Source organism: Panthera leo, chromosome B4 (assembly GCF_018350215.1).
Source record: "Panthera leo isolate Ple1 chromosome B4, P.leo_Ple1_pat1.1, whole genome shotgun sequence".
Classification (NCBI taxonomy): Eukaryota; Metazoa; Chordata; class Mammalia; order Carnivora; family Felidae; genus Panthera; species Panthera leo.
Window position 1 is genome coordinate 35747441 of NC_056685.1, and position 24750 is coordinate 35772190.

The 24750-nt window shown below is 44.6% G+C and overlaps 2 protein-coding genes and 1 pseudogene across 8 annotated transcripts in view; 2 read left to right on the plus strand and 1 right to left on the minus strand.

The window, feature by feature from the left end:
• LOC122223924 lies at positions 1-22526 on the plus strand (annotated as a pseudogene).
• The window catches only part of WNT5B (Wnt family member 5B), a 104908-nt gene that overhangs the window by 26273 nt on the left and 53885 nt on the right, over positions 1-24750 (minus strand). The window lies entirely within an intron of this gene.
• Positions 22440-24750, plus strand: part of FBXL14 (F-box and leucine rich repeat protein 14) — a 6851-nt gene continuing 4540 nt past the window's right edge. For 2 of the 7 annotated variants that reach the window (XM_042945429.1, XM_042945428.1), the window contains exon 1: positions 22440-24007. In XM_042945429.1, the coding sequence (XP_042801363.1) occupies positions 22809-24007 (1199 nt within the window). In that variant the 5' untranslated portion in view covers positions 22440-22808. The remainder of the gene's footprint in view (positions 24008-24750) is intronic. The other 5 variants (XM_042945431.1, XM_042945430.1, XM_042945433.1 and 2 more) reach the window with 3 other exon arrangements.

The following is a 24750-nucleotide window of genomic DNA, read 5'->3' on the forward strand; positions in this document are numbered from 1 at the left end:
ATGGAAAATAGGATAGTTACTTCGTTTTTTATAAACAAGTGGGAGGTGACTATTACAGTGGAAAGAACAGCAGAAGCAGCCGCCCTAGATCCAGAGGCCTTGAGTGGTGAGTGCCAGGGCCTGTCTTCCAGCTGTCCCAGGTCAGGTGTGCCCGTGGCTGGCAGGGCTCCAATGGCAGTGTGGGAACAGACAGACTGCAAGCTAATTCCCCCCCAGAGCTTACTGCTCATGCAGAAATGACACTTCGACGCTTTTTTTTTAAGTTTATTTATTTATTTTGAGAGAGAGAGAGAGTGAAGAGACGGGAGAGAGAGAGAGAGAGAAAGAGAGAGAGAGAATCCCAAGCAAGCTCTGTACTGTCAGTGAGGAGCCTGACACGGGGCTCAAACTCACGAACCATGAGATCATGACCCGATCATGACCCCAGCGAAATCGAGTCTGACGCTCAACCGACTGAGCCACCCGGGCACCCCTACACTTCGTTTTTAGGTGGGGGGAAACCAATAACTAAGTTATGCGGGTCTACCTATTACTCACCCTAGCTGTTATTCCTGCGTTTCAAACTGACCCTTAGGTGGTGCTGTGGCTCAAAGGGAAGAAGTGCCAGGCAGCTTTCTAATGAAAACCATAGACAGAAATCCTTCAGTCCCTCTCAGATGCAACCTCACTTCCTTCCTCACCAGGTGAGAAGCCACGCCAGCCACCTTTCTCACCTCCGCTCATGCTGAACATATGCCCATCTCCTTCACCACCGCTGGAGTCTCTGCCAGCCGTCTTCAGGCCAGGTTTGCGGGCCTCACAGGTTCTGATTTGGGGAATTCAATAAAATCCAATTCTGAAGCTTCTTCAGGAAAAAGCATGATCACCAAATTCAGGCCTGGGCATGTTAAAGAGGCTTTTGGTTTACCGCTGAGATTCTTTCGTTTCTTTTATGGCTCTGCCAGGCCTCTTTCACAGAGCTCCAACCCTCTTGCTAAATGGCTCCCAATTGCTGCCTGCTTCCCTGGTGAAGGTTGCAGTGATGGACGCCAAGCCTCAGGGTCTGGGCCACCTCAGCTCGGGGCTCCACAGAAAATGGAGGCAATGCACAAATGGCCCCCGGCAAGCACCCTGAATTCAGCAGCCATTCGATGAATGTTAAATGTTCATCATTTCACACACATTTATTGTGGGCCTGCTGAGCACCTAGCACTATATAGGAGATTATAATAAATTATTAAGATGTTACTCTCCCAGGAGCTCGATATCACTGTCTTGTCCAGTATGGTAGCCACTGGCCACATGTGGCTTTTCAATAGGACATTTCCATCATCACAAAAAATTTATGGATGGTGCTGGTCTAGAATGGAAGCTAAGCAAATAAACAAATTATTACTCATATGAAACCAAAAGCTCCATATGAAGTCTACTATTTAAGGTTGGCACAACAAGGGCTGTAATAGAGGGAACATGTAAACTACTATGGGCACTTGAGTCAGGGCAACTAACTCTGGAACCCATGGCCCAGGACCAACATCCCACCTACCAGCTAGGGATATAGACATTTTCTACTTCAATGACAACCTCCACTCATCATCTTTAGAGTTGTCATTAGGAAAAGGAGACAATGTAATGAAGCAGGAAGCAATTTTTCATGATCAGAACTAAATGAGTAGCTATTTTACATTTGCTACTCAAGAAAAAAGGAAAAAGTTCAGACCCAGTGAAAATGCCAGAAAGTAATGTAAATGGAATTCTTTCTGTGACTCCAATTCAAATCAATAATATATATTTTTTAATGTTTATTTATATTTGAGAGAGAGAGTGCGAGCAGGGGAGGGGTAAAGAGAGAAAGACACAAAATCCGAAGCAGGCTCCGTGTTGTCAGCACAGAGCCTGACACGGGGCTCGAACCCACAAAGGTCCCGAACCCACGAGATCATGACCTGAGTTGAAGTCAGATGCTTAACCAATCGAGCCGCCTAGGCGCCCCCAAATCAATAAATATTATTGAGCACCTACCAGATCTTACTCAAAGAGTAAGAGAAATTCTTATAATCTTGTAGACTTGAGACAAGACATGTACGAGTTACAATATTTAGCCGAGTGACATGTTACAATGGAGATACCAACTGCTATCCAATTGTTATGCTAATATTTGTATTCAAGTATTAGTTCTACAATCAACTTATTAATTCCAAAGGAGGGCATTCTTCATGATAGAAGTGGTATTTGAACTTGTCCCTAAGAGGACAGGCAGAATTCCCACAAGTGGAGATGGAAGAGGGAGACCCTCCCATTGGGCAAAGGTGCAGAGGCCTGAAAACACATGACACATTCTAAGAATGAGAAGAACATCACACAACAATTTCATGTCCACAGAGAAAGGGAGAGAGAGAGGGAGGGAGAGGAGTGGGAGAGAGAGAGAGAGAGAGAGAGAGAGAGGGAAAACAAAGCCAAAATGCAAAGAAAAACAAATCATTAATTCTTGGTGAAGCAGGACCTTCATACTGGGACTTGTCCATGGAAGACTCTGAGGTCCCACCTGGGAGTTTGGGCTTTATTCTGTAATCCTAGGAACCATCAAAGGCATTTAAACAGAAGAGAGGCATCATCAGATCTGTATTTAGGAAAACTGCTTATAGTTTGCCAGCAATAATGATTGATGGAGTATAGAGAATGAGAGTCTAAGGGTTGAGAGCCCAGCTGGGAGGACTAATCCAGCAGAAACATGATAAGGGGCCGAAGGAGAACACTGTCAGCCTGAGTGGAAAGAAGGGGAGGAGGTGTGGTCTGTGCATTATGCAGCCATGAGAATAATGAATGTTAGTGGTGGAATCAACCACCAGTACAGGCCCTCAGACCACTTGCATTTGGTCACTATTGAATTGAAATAAAAAATACTGATGATAGTATATGTGCATGTGGCTTTGGGGAGATCCCACTATTTAAAAAAATTGTTTTTCAATATTTATTTTGAGAGACAGAGAGAGATAGAGTGTGAGTGGAGGAGGGGTAAAGAGAGAGAGACACACACACAGAATCTGAGGCAGGCTCCAGGCTCTGAGCTGTCAGCACAGAGCCCAACATGGGCTCAAACTCACAGAGTGTGAGATCGTGACCTGAGTTGAAGTCAGATGCCCAACTGACTGAGCCACCCAGGTGCCCCAGAACAGTTTTGATATCCATGAAATCTGGCCATCTTGCAAATACATGTCATTGATCAAAAAGTCACCACTACTAAAGAAATAAACAGCTTGAGGTATGTATAACACCTCGAATGAGTCCACGGAAATACCTATACCAAAATTAACAAAAAATTATAGTTAATAGTAGAAATAGGGGTGCCTGGCTGGCTCAGTCGGTGGAGCATGTGACTCTTTATCTCAGAGTTGTAAGTTTGAGACCCACATTAGATTAAGGGATTCCTTAAAAATAATTTTTTTAAAGTTCATTTATTTATTCTGAGAGAGAGAGAGAGAGAGAGAGAGCAAGAGAGCAGGGGAGGGGCAGAGAGAGAGGGAGAGAGAGAATCCCAAGCAGGCTCCATGCTGTCAGTGCAGAGTCTGATTTGGGGCTCCAACTCACACACTGTGAGATCCGACCTGAGCCAAAACCAAGAGTCAGACACTTAACCGACTGATCCACCCAGGCACCCCTTAAAAACAATCTTTACAGGGGCGCCTGGGTGGCTCAGTCGGTTAAGCCTCCGACTTCAGCTCAGGTCACGATCTCATGGTCCGTGAGTTCGAGCCCCGCGTCGGGCTCTGTGCTGATGGCTCAGAGCCTGGAGCCTGCTTCCGATTCTGTGTCTCCCTCTCTCTCTGACCCTCCCCCGTTCATGCTCTGTCTCTCTCTGTCTCAAAAATAAATAAACGTTAAAAAAAAAATTAAAAAAAAAAAAACAAAAACAATCTTTACAAAAAATAGTAGAAATAATTATCAATAACTTCTACACTCCTGGGTTTGTATGTATATACACATATATGTATATTTGCCTAAGAAGATACTTCACCCCATATGCTGTCTTCCTACTTTGGACCCTCAAAGCTATTCATGGCAGAGCTCACTTAACAGTCACTGAAACCGCACACGGCTTGACTACATCCTCCAGCCTCCACCGCACTAAGATGCCATCATGTGATTGGGTTCTTTCTAATGGAATGTTAGAAGAAATGATGTCTACCACTTCCATGCCTGGCCCACAAAACCCACCCACAAATAGTCATCCATGCTCACTTTCCTTCTTTCACCTTGATGCAGATAAGCATAGTGGCTTTCTATTTTTTTTTTTTTTTTTTAATGTTTATTTTTGAGAGAGACAGAGACAGAATGCAAGTGGCTTAGGGGCAGAGAGAGAGGAAGACACAGAATCCAAAGCAGGCTCCAGGCTCCGAGCTGTCAGCACAGAGCCCGATGTGGGGCTCGAACCCACGAGCTGTGAGATCATGACCTGAGTCAAAGTCGGACGCTCAACCGACTGAGCCACCCAGGCGCCCCAAGCATAGTGGCTTTCAAAGTGAGAGCTAAGGATAGAGTCACAAGACAGGCCCCAAAATTACCCCTTGGAGAACTGCCTGCCAATAAGGAACATGCATTTTGCCTTTTACTTGGGCTAGAAACAAACTTTGATGGTTTTAGAGCCAACTTACATTGGGGTGTTTGTTCATTACAGAAGCTAACATTCACCTTAACAGAAACTCTGCCTGATGTTAGAATCATCTATATACTTTTAAAATATCCCCCTTTTGGACTGTAAACACCCTATTTTTATTTATAATTGCTCAAGTGGTTTCTACTAAGACTATCAAAGGGACTTCAATTACAGATAGATTGCTATCCTCATTAAAAATATATAGAGGTATCCAGCCACTCAGTCACATAAAGGACAGATTGAGTGAAGGTAACAATGCCTGAATTCCTGTTCTTTGAGGTGTATGACATTTTGTCTGCCTAGAAAGATAGTAAAGCACAACATCCTTGAGGTATTAAAAAAGACAAAAAAAGTTGAATCCTGTATTAAGCTCTTTATCTACAGCAAGGTCTGAATAACAGCCCATGATATTTTACGAATGCAGTCCCAGCTCTTCATAACTGTGCGACCCTAGACAAGTCACACAGCTACTCTAGGTCCCTGATTTCTCAATTACAGAATAAAAGGTTGAACTGTACGATCCCTAACATCTTTTGCAGCCCCTAACATCTCTGGCATCTATTGGCCAGTCCACCAATCCAGTTAAATTTGCTCATTAAGTACATTGGGCAATTTATTGCTCTTTCAAAATAAACTATTTTTAAGATTTCCAACCTTTAATGAAAATAAAGCCTAATAAAATACTAGACTAGGTTATAGTTTTAAATGACAAAAAGGTAATTAAGATATTTAGATAGTGTCATTTAAAAAAGTATTTTCTCATAATAGGTGAAAATGCCTATCTGATTTTAAACTGCATTTCTTTGATTATTAGTGAGGGTATATACACTGTTAGATGGTTATAGACATTTGTATTTCCTCTTTCATAGGTCATTTAGTTTTAAGACTAGAACACTGGCAGTAGGATCACAGAAGAGGATATTATTGCCGGCATCTTTCAGCCAGTTGCCAACTAAAGGGGCATAAGTGTCTTGCCTACAACTGTCACCAGCTCAACCGACAGACTGTAGGGCTCCTCGCATTGGTTCAGCCCTATGCCTCCCAGAGTATGCCTGCCTTTTATTATGTGTCCAATTCAATGGAATAAAAGTAGCTGCAAGCATAGCATTGTGGGGTTCCATATTTATTCTCTTTCTGTGACAGCCGCATCCAATTTTCTCAGTTGAGAAGTCAAAGGGGTTACAAATTCCACTCAGGACCTGGAAATCCAGCTGGGCTGTTAGAGCTTCTTTCTACTTCTCCATGAATAAAGATTCTATGGAGAGGCCCTAAACCAACAATGCTGCTAATGATGTATGAGGCAGATGGGTCCTCAAACTCAACTGGCCAAGGAGACACTGGCTTTGCCCGGCTAACTCTCACACAAAAATTTGTTTTTGCCAAAAGAAACCCTGTAACTAGATATGTGCTGAAGTCACACAGAGAACGGAAGTGTTGAATCAGAAGGCATTTTTTGGCTCTGCTGCTTTCCTGAGCGTAACCAGGCTCTGTGGCCACAGCACTGTCCTGACATCACCCTTCTGTGTCCAGGTGATACAGTACATGTGCAGCGATTCAAATGATGGAAAAAAACTCTCTCCTGCCATCTGGGTTCTATCAGCAAAATAAAACAACACTGTGGGTTTCAAAAGCATTTAGAGATTTTGTTTAAAAAACAGATTTAAAAAACTGACACAGAGGGGAATTCTAATGAGGATCCTCTGCAAAAAAATGCCCAGTAGCCAGTGCCACCGAGCTCAAATCGAGAAAACATTAGCAGGAGTGCTGTCGGATCTCAGCCACTGGAGCACGAATAAGGGAGGTGTGTCCTTGATATTCTGCAAAAGGGCCTTGTCCTTGTGGATGTCACTGTCTGGGATGGCGGTAATAGGCAAAGACAGCTGGACCTGAAGCTCTGATAGACCACAAACAAATGTGCGTTAATAGCACACAATATTACCATGGTTTCCTTGTCTTCTTGGCTGCATCAGAGAAGCTGCATTTTTCTACTTACATGTAGCACATCCACCACACCACAGAAAGCCTAATGCCATGGGTGGCACACAGATGAAAGCAAGAACAGGAATGTGAAAATGTATCCCGAAGACAATTTCCAGCTTCAAATGACCAGACCCCTAGGAAAATTTCAGTGGTAAATGTGTTCATGTTTGTGTCGAGAGAAACCACACACCAAACCCTAAAAGCCAATATCAACAACCAAAAAGTCAATGAAAAACAGCACGGGATAACATAGCAAGTATAATGTGGCCTGATTTGGTTCGTAGGGAACAGCATGGAATGGTGTGCAGCAAATGATAAAACTATTACATTTTTTCAACATTAAGAAAACATTCTCAAAGACTGAGGCAAAACCAGAAATGTCTGTGTGTTCTCTATTCCAGCTCCTGCCCCCACCCCAGATTGCTTCCCACAATACAGATTCATTCACTGATCTATTCTTTAAAAAAACAGCTTGGGGCGCCTGGGTGGCTCAGTTGGTTAAGCCTCCAACTTCGGCTCAGGTCATGATCTCACAGTTTGCGGGCGCATTGGACTCTGTGCTGACAGCTCGGAGCCTGAGCCTCCTTCGGATTCTGTGTCTCCCTCTCTCTCTGCCCCTCCCCAGCTCGTGCTCTCTCTCCCTTTCAAAGATAAATAAATAAACTTTAAAAATTAAAATACTTAAAACATTAAAAAAAACAGCTTCCTCTTCCCCTCCCACTCTGGTCCCCACCCCCAACACATATTAATCAAAGAAAATGATCAGAATTAGAGGCAATATTTGTTGAGTGCAGACTGCACACACTGTACCAGGGGCTGAGGGATGGGGATGAGGCTTGCAGGTGAAGAGTAACAAATGAGATACAACTCTCACCCTAGTTCTGGAGTGAGAGCAGCCAGGTCAGGAAGGTCCAGGGTGGGAGTGACAGTTACAAGCAAGACAGGGTTGTGGGGTTGAGGGGTAGGGCCGAGTTCCCATCACAGTTAAATTCTAGGCAGCAGCTGCTGCAGAATCTCTACCTGTTTGGTTAGCCTGTTGAACAAACAGAACTTGTGATAATTTGTATGCACAGAAGTAAACTTTCCTTGACCCATTAAACCCCCTTCTGACTTAAACACACAAACAGCTTTTTAAAATTATTATTACTATTGAGACAAAACAGAGAAAAATGCACAAATCTTAAATATACAGCCTGATGAATTTTTTACATTTGTATACACCCATGAAACCATCACTCAGACCAAGAACCATTTAACCATGAAGCAAATCAAATTGATATGCTACAGAAAAATGCAGGAAGAGAATCCAGTTGGATCTCTAACATGCCTTTCAAAAATTGTTTTATTGTTGTGGATTTTATTTGGATGTTAGAGATAGTTTACTCTTTTTTTGTGAGCAGGAGGGACATTAAAAGGAGGTCCACTCAGCAGGATCTAGGACCACAGACACTCATTCAAAGTAGAATTTTCTATTTGTTTGGGAATCTTTCAGGATACTTAACATTTAAGAAATGTTTAAGAAAACATTCAGGCTTCAACCTACTGCTGCCACATATTTGCATATCCCTTATGTTTAGGAACAGGGTGTGAAACAGTTTAACTTTTATATGTAATCTGGATGCCTTCTCTTGCATAACACCACAAATTTAATTCCTGCCAACCTCCTTTTTTTTTTTTTTTTTTTTTTTTTTTTGCACGCCATTTCTTTTCCATGGCAGAACAGCAATGGCAGACAATGTTGCTTTCAGGTCTTCAATTCTCCTGTTTCCAGCTTTGTCTTAGAATTTAAATAAACAGAATTTTAAAACTTGATTTTTTTAATTTTATTTTTAATTTTATTTAAATCCAAGCTAGTTAACAAATACTGGAGTAATGGTTTCAGGAGTAGAATTTAAACTTGATATTGTTAAAAAACAAAACAAAACAAAACAAAACAAACAAACCCCTCAGTTTGGAATATGATCTATGCATTAGATTGAAAAACCAGTTCTCTCCCAGAGCCATGGAGAATTTAAGATGATCTAATGTTAAGCATGCGATTCTTTACATTGGTCAAGGATTAAGAAATACTCAAATTTTAAGCACTTACTATCTTCATGCTACAGAACACAGCAAAACTTTAGTTCACATATTAATTCATGTAGTAGTTGCAACTATCTACCAGTTTAGGCCACCTTACAGAATTTTTTTTAAGTTTATTTATTTATTTTAATAATCTCTATACCCATTGCACAAGGGCTCAAACTCATGACCCCAAGATTTAGCATCACACACTCTTCTGACTGAGCCAGTCAGGAGCCCCCAGAAAGTTTTTAATAAATGCTATGTTTATATTGAAAATTATGATAATTAGGATATTAAGGGTAGCATATGACAGCTGATATGCCATCTGTATAGTGAAGCATTACAGACTAAGGCATGTTGCTGATGAAAACACAATGCAAGCTAATTCACTTGCGAGCAAATCTCTTAGTCTTCATATTGTTTTTCAAATTATGCCAAACTTTTAAAATTTATAGCATTAAAATCAGAAAAATGGAGGACTAGGCTGAAAAAGGATTCCAAAGATTGTCTTCTATTTTCCCAAAGCACTTTGTCACTAACATGGTTGGGTGACACGCATAATCACTCTTTCTAAAATAAAATGTTCACTTGTCCTCCTTTATTGTAGTTAAATCAACTGGCAATCCTAATCACTTAGTAGCATAAGTGATCAAATTTAATTCTATGTACTTCTGCCAATAACTGATTATGCTCCCCACGGCATATGAGTTTTCTTGAAACATCGCGTACAGAGGCGATCCTGAGTGCGCACCTGAGTGAGGAATTCAAAGATGCTTGCAGGTCAGAGGAATGATGCACTCAACCTCAACGGTTCCCAGGACCCTGAGAAAATCCCTTCTTTATTCTATGCCTTATTTTCTCCATTTGCAAAACAAACAAATAAGTGCTGTCATCAAATGTCTACACAGTGCTCTCAAAGCTTTAAAGGGAAGGTGTCACCTAATTACTAAGTTTTGTTATTATGTCAGAATGTTGACAACTCCAATTTCGGGTCATGCCCTCACCCAGCTAAATCAAAGAATTCTTGATGGTTACAACAGATCTTTTGAGTAAGTTACTTGAACACTTTGGCCTTAAATGGTAAGTGAAGTTTAAAAATAAAAAGTAAGGGCGCCTGGTGCCTCAGTTGGTTAAGCGTCCGACTTCAGCTCAGGCAGGTCATGATCTCACAGTTGAGTTCGAGCCCCGCATCAGGCTCTGTGCTGACAGCTTAGAACCTGGAGCCTGCTTCCAATTCTGTGTCTCCCTCTCTCTCTCTGCTCCTCCCCCGCTCATGCTCTGTCTCTCTCTCTCCTTCAAAAATAAATAAAAACAGGGGCACCCGGGGGGCTCAGTCGGTTGAGCGTCCTGAGCATCCGACTTTGGCTCGAGTCATGATCTCACAGTTAGTGAGTTTGAGCCCCGCATCGGGCTCTGCGCGGACAGCTTGGAGCCGGGAGCCTGCTTCAGATTCTGTGTCTCCCTCTCTCTCTGCCCCATCCCCACTCATGCTCTGTCTCTCTCTGTCTTAAAAATAAATAAAACATTTAAAAATTTTTTTAAAAATAAAAATAAATAAATAAAAACATTTAAAAAATTTTTTTAATAATAAAAATAAAAAGTAAACAACAAATAAAAAAACTTCACTGAATTCTAGGTCTCAAAACTAAGAGAAGTTGTTTTAACTTTAGAAAAAATTTGAACAGAGTTTTTGTACTGTTTTCACATTCCTCTTTGAAGAGGGGAAAGCCAGTGCTTGGTGTATTGGCAGTTTGGGGAGTGACTGGTATCCAGGAAAACAACCTATCACATGATGTAAAGATTTGCTTTTTATCTTTTTTTTCTTTTAATTCTCTTTTCTTAAAAATGTTTTGTAACTATCTTTTTTCTGGGGTGTGAAGAGTTAATTCTGGCTATTTTCTAAACCTTTAACCCTACCCTCTTGGCAGAAAAGGGAAGCTGGCTGTGAGCTCTGCAACAGAGCTGGTGCCTCAGACTCCTCTGGGTCTGGCATTATGTAAGAAATGTAAATGCTTTGGTTCATCCACATAGAACTTTCCAGAAAAACCTGGCTCAGCCCCAGTACCTTTTCAAAATAGGAATAACCTTCAAACTCTGGCTCAGTAAGGTTTTAGACAGCAGAGTTCCAGACCCGATGTGGAGTTACAAACCAGTTCTGAGGAAGATTGATCTTGATTCCATCCTTGCCTTTTGAAATATTTATCAAGATATGACAGATCTATGAGGATGACCTTCACTGGCAGAGAGAACACAGCCTCAGGCTACGGAGAAGGAGGAAAGTTAGCTGTCCATTCCAGGGTGGTGAAAACCTGGAAAGTAGCCAGCCTTTGTTAGCCCCACAGTCTGTGCTTAACTTCCCTTGGAAAAGAGAATTGAAACTGGCTAAGAATATTCCTTGTGTAATCCCACTTCAGCCCTCAGTACTGAAGCTCTGGAAAGAGCTCTAGATGCACTAACTGTCCCATCCCATAAATACAAAATGGTACTGGGTGAAAAGTGATATCAGGACTCTCACTTGAGCCCATCTTCCTTCCTTCCCCCGCTTGCTCCAAAATGTTCTGCCTTTCCTGCCTCCCCTTCTTCCCCTGCCAGAAGTGAACTACTGGTTATTTCCGGTGGTGCGTTCCCTTCCTTCACACTCTTCCTGTCTCTTCTTGCCCTGGGCCGTGCTCCCCTTCTCTCAGCCCCTCGGTGCATTCTCCCTCAGGTTCTGCTCACTGAGTCTCATTTGGAAGAAGCACTGACACGGAGTGGCAGTTTCATGGAGGAAGGGCTAATGGAGAAGTAACCACTAGAGGGTGACATAATTACACACAAGTGCATTCCTTGGGGACACTACAAGGCCAGAGCAGCCAGGCATCCAGCTGTAGGTCTGGAAATGTAAAATGGATTATCAGCATATCTACCCACAGTGTGCACATCACACAGGCTTGCACATGTTCTCTCTCCCTCTCTCCCTCTCTCTCTCTCTCTCTCTCTCTCTCTCTGTCTCACACACACACACACACACACATACAGGCACACAAATACCAACCTACCTTGGCTAGCAAATCAAACAGTGTCTTCAAGCGTTTTGTGTGAAAGCCACACCTTGCCCTGGCCCAATATTGCTTACGGTACAGTCACTATCTCAATCCACTGTTAACAAATTTTTTCCTGGACCCCTTCTTCTTTGATGTCATACAGAAACCACATCCTAGCAAGGTATAATGATGTTCAGTATAATGAAAGGTATAATGAAAGTTCAGATTCCAGTTCCGCTACCTGTTTTGTCTTGAGCAAGTTACTTCTCTGTGCCATAGTTTCCTCACCTGTAAAATGGACTTTTCTTCTTAGTTCAGATTCCACTTATTAGCTGATTAGCTGTTGCTAGCCTGTACTATTTAGCTGTTGTGAAGAATAGATAAGTCCATATATGTAAAGACCTTAAAAGAATGATTAATACAAAATAAATGCTCAATAAATATTAGCTATTTTCATTATGGTCAGGAACTGTACTCTCACAAAACTCCCAAGATACAAAAATCACTAGTCCCATTGCATAGTAAGAAAACCAAGGCTCCAACTGATTAAAATAATTTGTCCAATGTCACAGAAGTAATAAGTGATAGAATCAAGATTTTAAACCAGAATCTGACTACAAAACCTATATTCTTTTCACTCTATCACTGGGGGGAAAAATTCAGTCATCATGAGCTTATGATCTAAAAGATGAAAGATGAGTGGTGGGAAACATCATTTTTTTTCTTCTGTGAATTATTTTTATTTTGCTAAAAAGGGAGAGCCTTTAGGAAGTATCATTTAATGGAAGTCTTTAATTTATTTTTAATGTTTATTTATTTTTGAGAGACAGAGAAACAGAGTGTGAGTGGGGGAGGGGCCAAGAGAGGGAGACAACAGAATCCAAAGCAGGCTCCAGGCTCCGAGCTGTCAGCCCAGAGCCCAACGCAGGGCTCGAACCCACAAATTGCGAGATCATGACCTGAGCTGAAGTCGGATGCTTAACCACCCAGGCGCTCCTTAATAGAAGTCTTAAAGAAGGAGAAAGAAAACTGGGTAGTAGGAAGTTCACCAGGGCTGTCAGTGCTGTGATCCCAGTCAACAGCATCAACATCACGTGGGATCCTGTTAGAAATGCCAATTCTCGGCCCCACCCCAGACCTTCTGACTCAGAAGTGTTCAAAGTCATTCTGCTCAAGTTTGAGAACCGTGGCTCCAAGCAAGAGTGTGAGAGTTGGTAGTGAGATCATACATTGAAGGCAACAGGAAGGATGTTGTTCTGGCAGAAGTGGTCTGGGACCATTTCTTGGTGACTGAATGGAATCTGCTGCTCTTCCTGACTTTTGGAGGAGAAAATGAGATGGAGAGAGATAGATGGCTTGCTCTAACTGAAAGATCATTTTATTATGTTCTTGCACTTTTGCTGTGTTTCCACCCCTTTAACCTGCACATTTCTTAAAAACAGGAAATAACGTTTAAAAAAATGTTCAACTGTCAGCAAATGTATATCTGTACAAATTGAGGGCACACCTGTGTGGGTTTTTCTTTTCCCCCACAGTGCATTTATAAAAGAAAACCCAAAACACAGCATTTATTTGATCTCTACTATGTGCCAGGTCCTACACTAGGCCCTTCCTTTCCTGTGGATTGTTTTTTCCTTAGGGAATTTGGACAACAGCTCTGTGAAAGGAATTACTTTCACTTTATAGATGAGGAAATTGAAGCTCAAAGAATTTCAGTCACTTTGCCTGAGGCCATGTGTCTATTATAATAGGAGAGCTAGGATTCTAATGCACAACTTCAGACTCCAAATCTGGTGTAGATTTAGCTCATGATGCTATCTTGGGAACAGAGGTGACCTCAGGGGCTCCCATGTTGCAAGCACTTACGGGAAACACACGTGGGAACCACCTTTGCACCTTTTAAGGGGCCTTTTAAGGGGCCAGGCAGAACACTGAATGGCTCCTCTTCTCCATCCCTGCCTGGATGTGTACTATCAAGCTCTATTGTCAGAGAGCAGTGAATTGGGCAAATGAGGAGAAAGACTGCCAATCAAGAAAAAATTTTTTCAGGGCAATTGGATTTGTAAACACAGTAGAAAATCCAAACCATGAACTAAAATTTTCTGACTTTAGATACTGAATTCTAATTCCAGATGAATAAGAATTAAAGTTTCCTGGGGCGCCTGGGTGGCATAGTCGGTTGAGCATCCAACTTCGGCTCAGGTCATGATCTCACTATTCATGAGTTCGAGCCCCGTGTTGGGCTCTGTGCTGACAGCCGGAGCCTGGAGCTTGCTTCGGATTCTGTGTCTCCCTCTCTCTCTGCCCCTCCCCTGCTTGTGCTCTCTCTGTCTCTCTCTGTCTCTGTCTCTCTCTCAAAAATAAACATAAAAAAAATTAGAAAAAAAATAATTAAAGTTTCTTTATTCTTGAAGGGAAAAAGAGCCAAAAATTCTTTGAAAAGATGATTTTTAAAATTAACCTGGTGTCTCAAAGGGGAAGAATCGTAACAAAGTATGACAATGTATGGCTGCTGCTACAGTGTTCTTATTTCTTTCCAAACAAGTAAGGAAAATTTTCAGCCTGTTGTCTAAACAAGTTTCTACTTGATGTAATGACCTTCCTTCCATCAAAACGATTCCTAAATTCTAGGCTTCCCTATGGTTACCCTCTCAATGGAAACATTTTATTTCTATCACTCTGTCGGCACTGTAACACCAACAGACACATCACTATGAGTAGGCGTTTTCTAGCTCATTGCTTGGTCTAAACCGTTAAAGACAGAAATATCACTTCAACATCTTTGTCTGCTTCAAAGCACCGAGCAGTGCACAAAAATTGTTTCAACATTTCCTGAACTACTGAATGAGTGAAAATCCACCTTTTTAGGTGTTCATTGCCCTGGAAATAGCTATATTTACAACACAGGTTTGTTTTTGTTTTTTTTTTTCAAAGATGCTATCTGCTTTGTAACAAGTATCTAAGGTTTTTGTTAATATTAACAAATAATAGCTGGTATTCTATCAAAGTATTTCTTTTTTTTTTTTTAAGTTTATTTATTCATTTTGAGAGAGAGAGAGACAGAGTGCACGAGCAGGGGAGAGGCAGAGAGAGTGGGAGAGAGAGAATCCCCAGCGGGCCCCACACTGTCAGCACAGAACCCAACTCAGGGCTTGATCCCATGAACCCGTGAGATCATGACCTGAGCGCAAATCAAGAGTGGGATGCTTCATGAAAAGATACTCAATGTCACTCTTTATCAGGGAAATACAAATAAAAACCACACCGAGATATCACCTCATACCAGCCAGTCAGAGTGGCTAAAATGAACAAATCAGGAGACTATAGATGCTGGAGAGGATGTGGAGAAACGGGAACCCTCTTGCACTGTTGGTGGGAATGCAAACTGGTGCAGCTGCTCTGGAAAACAGTGTGGAGGTTCCTCAAAAAATTAAAAATAGACCTACCCTATGACCCAGTAATAGCACTGCCAGTAATTTACCCAAGGGATACAGGAGTCCTGATGCATAGGGGCACTTGTACCCCAATGTTTATAGCAACACTTTCAACAATAGCCAAATTATGGAAAGAGCCTAAATGTCCATCAACTGATGAATGGATAAAGAAATTATGGTTTATATACACAATGGAATACTACTTGGCAATGAGAAAGAATGAAATATGGCCTTTTGTAGCAACATGGATGGAACTGGAGAGTGTTATGCTAAGTGAAATAAGTCAGGCAGAGAAAGACAGGTACCATATGTTTTCACTCATATGTGGATCCTGACAAACTTAACAGAAGACCATGAGGGAGGGGAAGGAAAAACAAAAAGTTAGAGAGGGAGGGAACCAGACCATAAGAGACTCCTAAAAACTGAGAATAAACTGAGGGTTGATGGGGGATGGGAGGGAGGGGAAAGTGGGTGATGGGCATTGAGGAGGGTACTTGTTGGGATGAGCACTGGGTGTTGTATGGAAACCAATTTGACAATAAATTTTGTATTTAAAAAAAAGAGTGGGGTGTTTTTTAAAAAAAAATTTTTTTAAGTTTATTCATTTTTGAGAGAGAGAAACAGAGCATGAGCAGGGGAGGGGCAGAGAGAGAGAGAGAGAGAGAGAGAGAGAGAGATGGAATCCAAAGCAGGCTCCAGGCTCTGAGCTGTCAGCACAGAGCCCTACATGGGGCTTGAACTCACGAACCATGAGATCATGACCTGAGCTGAGGTCGGATGCTTAACTGAGCCACCCAGGTGCCCCAAAAAAGAGTGGGATGCTTAACCGAGGCACCCCACTATCAGAGTACTTCTAATCCTTTGGTTAGGTGCCTGAAAATATGAAAACATACATTAAAGTTAATACTCAAAAGTTGCAAATTACAACTTACAAATGGCAACCCCACTTCCAGGGTAGAAGGAGGGAGTGACCATTCATCTGGGGGTGATCATTATTGGCAACCCCTTTCACTCTCATGAATTTTTCTAGTTCAGACAATAAAGTGCACAGTAGCCTTTCGTGGGTGGTGGCGACAGGCCGAGAGTGCCCCCACGAAGGCCTCGGGCACCCTACAACAGTCCAAGGTGGTGGGGGGCCTGCCCACCCCCAATGCAGCACTCAGCCCCTCTATGGCCAGGGAATCTTTTGCACCTAATCATATTGTGACCAAGCCCCCCTTCTGGTACTTTGTGTCTCAGCTGAGGAAGACGAAAAAGTCTTCAGGCGCAACTGTCTGCTGCGGACACGGTGCAAGAAACGCCCCTTGTGGGGGAAGAGCTTCGGAGCCTGGCTGCGCTATGACTCCAGCAATGGCACCGACGGCACGTACCCGGAGTACGGGGACCGACCACTGCAGGCTCTGGCACCCGGTGCTGTCCTGACATAGGCACTGGCACAGCGCTCACTCCATCCAGATGATGAAGGTGGGGACTGCAGCCAGCAAGGGCAGCCCACTGGCAGCCAAGCAGTTCCAGGACTCCAAGATCAAGTTCCCACTGTCCCATCTGGTCCTGTGGCCCCAGGGAGAGCCACACTTCACCACCAAGAGGCCCAACAATTTCTTTCAGATGCAAAGCTTCCCTGTCCCCAAGTTGGCCCAAATAAATTCCTTGGGAAACCTCCCTCTGCCCCCCTCAAATAATAATAATAATAATAATAATAATAATAATAATAAAGTGCACAGCTATCCTAATGAGAGGGCTCTAGCTACCCAGACCCCAAGTCCTTATTTTTATTGTGGTGGATAAAGCCCATGTTTACAGGATATAGCAAATTAATAACCTAGGAAGAGTAAACAAATATTTCAGGGTATTCCTGGCAATTTGTTGATATGAGAACAATTTTCACCGATTTTTTCCTTTTATTCATATCTTTATTTCAAAATGTTCGTTCTGTTTAATTTTTTTTTTTTTTTAAGTAGGCTTCCTGCCCAGTGTGGAGCCCAACGAGCTCGAACTCACCATCCTGAGATCAAGACATGAGCTGAGATTAAGAGTCAGACCCTCAACTGACTGAACCACCCAGGCGCCCCTATGGTAATTCTATTTTTAAGTTTTTGAGGACCCACGATACTAGTTTCCACAGGGGCTGAACCATCTACATTCCCACTAACAGTATGCCAGGGTTCCAGTCTCTCTACATTTTCACCAACTCTTGTTATCTTCTATTTTATTAATAGTATCCATCCTAATAGATGTGAGTGGTATCTTATTGTGCTTTTGATTTACATTTCCCTAACAATTACTGATGTTTAGCATCTTTTCATATGCTCATTATCCATTTGTATATCTTCTTTGGAGAAATGTCTGAGAGATGCCCCAAGAAACTCTCGTTTAGTAATACAGTAAAACCTTGGTTTGCGAGCATAATTCCTTCCAGAAACATGCTTGTGATCCAAAGCACTTATATATCAAAGCAAATCTGAAGAACCATTGGCTCAGTTATTATCATGTGACATTCGACCTCACATACTACTTGTATTGCAAGACATAGCTCTTTTTATCAAGTTAAAATTTATTAGAAATGTTTGCTTATCTTGCGGAACACTTGCAGAACAAGTTACTCGCAATCCAAGGTTTTACTGGACTAGGAAGGAATAGAAAGAATGTTTCCATCAAGAAATCTTGAAGTTGGAAAGTAGTTGGAAAGGTACCATTTTATAAACCTCAGATGTCCGTTGCTATTGGTTGTCCAGATTCTTGGAGACGTTTTGATATGCATGAAGTCTTTCATAAAGATACTATGTTATTACTGTTCTCATTCATTTCAGTTCAAAAACCTTTACAGAGTGTCTACTACACAGTAGTGCCATGGATACTTTAGAGTTAATACAAAACACACACAACATATTTTAACTCCTTTGATCCAACACTTACCAGCTAGACTCAGGGTCACTAGTTTTGGATCTATATTTTTTTGAATGACTTTAAAAAGCTGCAGATCTCTTCCGATCTTTCCTGCCAGATCATCCTTCTCTGAACGAGGAAGTACACACACCCTTAAGTAAGCTTGATATCCGGGTTGGGCCTCTCAATTTTCCCAGGCCTCACCCAGATGAAAAACACACCCATCTGAAAATCTAGTTCCTTTAAAATTCTTGATAAAGTTTTGGAGAGACTTCTTATACAGGGCTTTCATTTTTGTTTCTATACAGAATAGCTCATTCAGAAAAAAACTCCTTTCTGGTTGCAACTTATGGAACCATATACGAAAATCTGAACAAGTCCTTAGAACACGAACAGTGCCTGTGCTGCCTGCCCCTCCTTGCCTCCCCCTCCCAACCCACGCCCAGGGAACCAAAGCAAGAAGCAGGGACCACATTCCAAGGCAAGCTGATGGCCCTCAACTACCACAACCCTGCTGGCTTCAACTGAAAAACTGAAACAGAATTTAGAAACCTTATTGTTTGACTTGAAGACCAGAAAATCAAACACCACAAGATTGAAGGCAGAGGTAGTTTAAGAAACATCCACAGCAGTGACTGGTCCAAGTCCTTTGAAAAGTATCTCAGACATGTTAACTGTCCTTTCAAGATTCAAGATCAACAAGAAGTAATTGACTGGCTTCTTGGTTTAGCCGTTAGACTTGAGTATGGAGACAATGCTGAAAAATACAAGGGCTTGCTACCTGATAATACAAAAAATGCTGACAGTGTAGAGGCACTGATCAATTTGGATGTAAATAATCCTGATCTTAAGGCTGGTGTAATGGCTTTGGCTAACTTTCTTCAGATTCAGCATCTTAATGGTTACCTGGTAATGCTTAAGGCAACTCGCATTTTGGTCCAGGAGCACCTGAGCAGGATGCAGTTGCTAAAGCACATCAAACAAAAGAGGGCTTGCCTGTTACTTTAGATAAATATATTCTTGGTTTTGACACTGGAGATGCAGTTGTTAAGGAAGTGCTCAAAATCTGTAATTGCTGCACATAGAAGAGCTCAGAGACCTACAGGCAAAAATTAATGAAGCCATAGTAGCTGTTCAGGCAATTACTGTTGATCCAAAGACAGACCACAGACAGTTGGAAGATGTACATCTTAGGATTTCAGCTTCTCACTGACTTAAGTATAGTTGGGAACCATGTACACTCTGGCATGTGTTTGGAAATCAACTGTCATATTTTTGAGGGAAGAATCCCAGAAAATTGACTATGTTCTAGAGATTTACCTTCGCTTTTGCTTTAATAAAGTTCAGCAAAGTGGGGGGGGGGGGGGGCATGAACAGCTATCCACAGGATTTTCTACATTGGTATCCATCTTTCTCAGATAATCAAGGTCTCTGCTCTCTAATATGCTCCATCCATTTTTGTGTCCCAAATCTGAGCCTAAACCAAAATCCCCAAGGAGCCATTGCATGTGAAAATATTTTAAACTCTGGCCTGTCTTAAGAACAATGCACAAGCTCCAGGGTTGAGAAGCCAGTAGGACTAATCTAGGCTCATGGTCTCCCAGGGTGTTAATACTGGAAGGGTCCCTGAAGATTATCCAGTCAAATCACCCTACTGTTACATAAGGAAACTGACACCCAGAAAGGGGAGACATTTTCTCAATGCTATAAAAAGTCACCATATCTCCAGACAGCATAGGGCTCATTTGATGCCACACTTCCTTTTCTCCACTAATGTTCATTTTCTGAGATGCTTCTTGATGTTTATTTTCCTATTTGTTGAACATGAAAATAATCATATTACTGCAAATCCTTGAAATATGTTTGAACGTCTTCAACAAAAGCCTCTGTATTAATAAAACTCAGGAAAAAGTTTTGGTAGAACTAGGATCAAGTGGCCAACTTCTAGAGAAAGTGTTTCTGGGCATCACTGAATGACTCTTCAGAATTGAGAACAATACCCTGTCTAGAGGAGGAAAACCAGTAAGCTCCTTTTCTTCAGGTCATGCTCCCAGTTTACAAACCCGCTCCCCTACCCCATGTGTGGTCTAGCACTTTGTTTTGTGTTAAGTAGGATTAAGTTGTTTTGGACTGATACTTTGACATCGATACAAATACATCTACATCTACAGAACAACAAAAAAGTGACTTTCATGTAGAGTTTAAGGTAAAAATTTAGTCATAAGTGACTGAGACAAACATAAGGCCAGATACACTCTAGGAGAAGAGTGTTGGCTCAGGTATGGCCTGAAATTATTGCCTCAGCACATCTGGATCATCTAGGTGACTAACAGTACAGTCCATTATTTCAGAGAGGTTATAAAAATCTATGGGCCTCACATCATGTGTAATGTGGGTGAGGTGGCAAATGTGTAAGAGTTTTTGCTTCTGCATTTCCTGATTTATAGACAGGAAAGGTAGGGACACCTGGGTGGCTTAGTCAGTTGAGCGTTAAGCCTCTGACTTTGGCTCAGGTCGTGATCTCACAATTTGTGGGTTAGGGCTCTGCACTGAGGGTGCTGAGCCTGCTTAGGATTCTCTCTCCCTCTCTCTGCCCCTCCCCCACTTGTGTGCACAAGGTCGCTCTGTCTCAAAATAAAGAAAACTTTAAAAAAATTTTAAGAAACAGGAGAGGTGGATGGGGGTGTGTGTAATATATATTATGCCTATTAGTGAATCTGTATGCACTTGTATTGGTCTCTTGAGCAAAGAGAAGTGGCCAAAAGCTAATCTCATATACTGAAAATGGAGCCCATTCAAAATTTTGTTCAGGTCCTCAAACAATCAATGAAACCATTTTCCTTTTCCGATAAACAGATCAGGTTGTCCTATATCAAGTTGTACGGACCCATAAGTTCATTAAAAATAGGGTCATTTTCTCTGATGCAAAGATTCATGGTTTGGGGATAGTTAAAAGGAAACTCTGAAATCCTATATTCAGTGTGGGCATTTAAGACTCAGGAGCCACATTGTAGAAAAGAGCACTGCCCTGGTTCAATGAAACAGTTGACAAACCAACAGACATTTGCTTGGAGCATTTTAAACCAAGCCCAATAGTCATTGTATTTTATTTAAACAGTATCTTTGTGTTTGTACCTACAAACATACTATCATACAAGTGTCCGTAAAACTGTATGTAGTCTAAAAGGCTGGGGAGAAAGGAAAAGATCACAAAACAAGGCTTAGGGACGGCTGCTCCCTTCTAAGTGTGAAGCAGGCTGAGGAGATGGGAGGACATCTGTGGCGCTCCCGACAGTTCACTTCACAGTTCAGCAGCCAAGTGCGGAAGTGGAGGGAAGTTTTGATGTAGAAAGTACTCACAGAGGCGTATGGACACAACCAGAAGATGCTAGATGGAAGCAGCAATGGATACTTCTAGCACGAGGGCCGGAGAGGGCCAGTGATAAGCTAGGGCGGAGATGAATAAAGTCGAGTTTCTTCATAATTTGAGGCACAAGACTGGAGAGAAAGGAATCTTAGGAAACAGCCCCGTTGGAAGAATTGGGGGTGTGATAGCAGAGACATGTTAAGGGGCATTAAGGACAGTAAAAGAAGGAAGGAGAGTTGGAGTGATGATTATTGAGTACTACCACTGGAAGAGGGTCTTGCAAGGATAATAAAGGGAGAAGGGTGTAAAGTAGGGGTCAGGAATTGCAGGGGTAAACTATGGGAAAAGACTGCGCAGACGTCAGCAGCAAAGAAAAAGAGAAGGAATGGGGTTGGGGCGTGGCCCAGAAAGGGAATGGCTCAATAGCGGGCTACGGGGTGAAAAGGAGAAGGGTGGGGAAGAGCCAGGCTGACAGCTGCTCTCAAATGGCGCCTACAGGGTTAAAAATCGGGGCTGCCAGACTAGGAAGAACTCGGTTTCCAGGGTAACGGCTCCGACAGTTCCGGCAGCGCAGGCTCGTACCATTGCGCGAGCGCGCGCGGGGGGAGCGCGGCGGGAGTGAGGGAGGGGACGCGCGAAGGAGCAGTCGGGCAGAGGGGTCCGGCCCGGACTCTACCAAACGCACGGCCCGCCTGCTCGCTCCGGGCCCGGCGCCGAGCCGCGCTCCGGCCGCGCCGGCCGCGGCGTCCTCCGTGCCCGGGCCGGCAGCTCCCAACTGGCCGCGGACGGCGGGGGGGAGAAGGAACGTGCGCCCGGTGGCCCGGATTGGCCTCCAGGTCCCCCCGCCTGGGCGGCGGAGTGCGGGCGGCCCGGGCTGGGAGGTTTGAAAAGCGGGCGAGAGACAAAGGCAGCAGGAAGCCTCCTCGGCGCCCGGAGCCCGTGCTCGCAGCCCCCGGGGCCCCCCGGCCCGGAGCAGCAGCGGCGGCGGCCGGCGGCGGCAGTGGCAGGAGGCAGAGGATGCGGCAGGGGGCGTGGGAGCGGCGGCGGAGCGGGCGGAGCGGCGCGGCCCGAGCGCGGCGTGGTTAGACCCGAGGCGGCGGAGGCGGCGGAGGCGGCGGCCCGGCCGGGCTCGGGAGTGAGTGAGAGGGCGCCTTCCCCGCCCGGGATGTGAGGACCGAGCGGAGCCCGGGGCGGGGGGAGGGAAGGGAAGGGAGGCGAAGCCGGCAGGAAGGAAGGAAGGACGGACGGACCAGGAGGAGGAGCGGCGGCGGCGGCCGGAGCCGGAAGGCGGGGAGGAGCCGTCCGTTGGGCCCGAGGCGGCGGCGGCAGCGGCCGGGGCGAACCGCTCTTGTCGCCTCTCGGGGCAGGAGCGGCGGGGCCCGCGCCTCCTCCCCCGGCGCCGCGGAGGGGGGAGGAGGAAGATGGAGACCCACATCTCGTGCTTGTTCCCCGAGCTGCTGGCCATGATCTTCGGCTACCTGGACGTCCGGGATAAGGGGCGCGCGGCGCAGGTGTGCACGGCCTGGCGGGACGCCGCCTACCACAAGTCGGTGTGGCGGGGGGTGGAGGCCAAGCTGCACCTGCGCCGGGCCAACCCGTCGCTGTTCCCCAGCCTGCAGGCCCGGGGTATCCGCCGTGTGCAGATCCTGAGCCTCCGCCGCAGCCTCAGCTACGTGATCCAGGGCATGGCCAACATCGAGAGCCTCAACCTAAGCGGCTGCTACAACCTCACTGACAACGGGCTGGGCCACGCGTTTGTGCAGGAGATCGGCTCCCTGCGTGCCCTGAACCTGAGTCTCTGCAAGCAGATCACCGACAGCAGCCTGGGCCGCATAGCCCAGTACCTCAAGGGCCTGGAGGTGCTGGAGCTGGGGGGTTGCAGCAACATCACCAATACCGGCCTCCTGCTCATCGCCTGGGGCCTGCAGCGCCTCAAGAGCCTTAATCTCCGCAGCTGCCGCCACCTCTCGGACGTGGGCATAGGGCACCTGGCCGGCATGACGCGCAGCGCCGCCGAGGGCTGCCTGGGCCTGGAGCAGCTTACGCTGCAGGACTGCCAGAAGCTGACTGACCTTTCTCTAAAGCACATCTCCCGGGGGCTGACGGGCCTGAGGCTCCTCAACCTCAGTTTCTGCGGGGGCATCTCGGACGCGGGCCTCCTGCACCTGTCGCACATGGGCAGCCTACGCAGCCTTAACCTGCGCTCCTGCGACAACATCAGTGACACTGGCATCATGCATCTGGCCATGGGCAGCCTTCGCCTCTCGGGGCTGGATGTGTCGTTCTGTGACAAGGTGGGGGACCAGAGTCTGGCTTACATAGCTCAGGGCCTGGACGGCCTCAAGTCCCTGTCCCTCTGCTCCTGCCACATCAGCGACGATGGCATCAACCGCATGGTGCGGCAGATGCATGGGCTGCGCACGCTCAACATCGGACAGTGTGTGCGCATCACAGACAAGGGCCTGGAGCTGATCGCGGAGCACCTGAGCCAGCTCACTGGTATAGACCTGTATGGCTGCACCCGAATCACCAAGCGCGGCCTGGAGCGCATCACGCAGCTGCCCTGCCTCAAGGTACTCAACCTAGGACTCTGGCAGATGACGGACAGTGAGAAGGTCAGGTGAGGGCAGCAGCACCTGCTCCCCTTGTCCCACCCTGTTCATCCTCCAGTCACCACCACACCTCCCCCCCCCTCCCCCAACACTTGACATGCACACTTACACATAGATCATTGTAGTGGATGAGATGGGGGCAGTGACACGAAGCCTCAGGCTCATTTTCTCCCTCCTCCAGCACCTCGGCCCACTATGCACCCATTCTCATTGCATCTGGGGTTCCTCTGCTACCCCTACCTTAACTCCCCTCTCTTTTTCCCTGAGGATAGAGAGATTGAATCAGCTACTTACCCACCCACTTCTCTCGGCAGGGGGATGGAGGACTGTTTGAGCTACTGTATCCCCCACTGCTTTGCATTTGGAAATGGGGGAGGGGGTGGGGAGTGACTAGTCCTTAAAACCCTGGGGAGTTGAGGAAAATGTCTGCCTTCACTTAAGCTTTCATTTGAATACTGTGATCTGGTTTTTATTTTGAAATGTATAAAGAGCAAACCCAACTACCACGGCCTTTTCACCCTTCTTCCTTCCACTTTGTAACTAATCCCAGGCTCTTCTCCTCCCTTCTCCTACAGTGCTCTGCTATTCACGTTCATTTCCTTTTTATTGTCTTTCTTTTTCTTGTTTTCATTTTTTAGAGAAATTCGAAATCACGGTCCTTTTTTTTTTCTGCTGAATATAGTCTATATATTATATATATATAAATTATATATATATACATATATATATGTCTGGCTACCTCGTTTTAGTT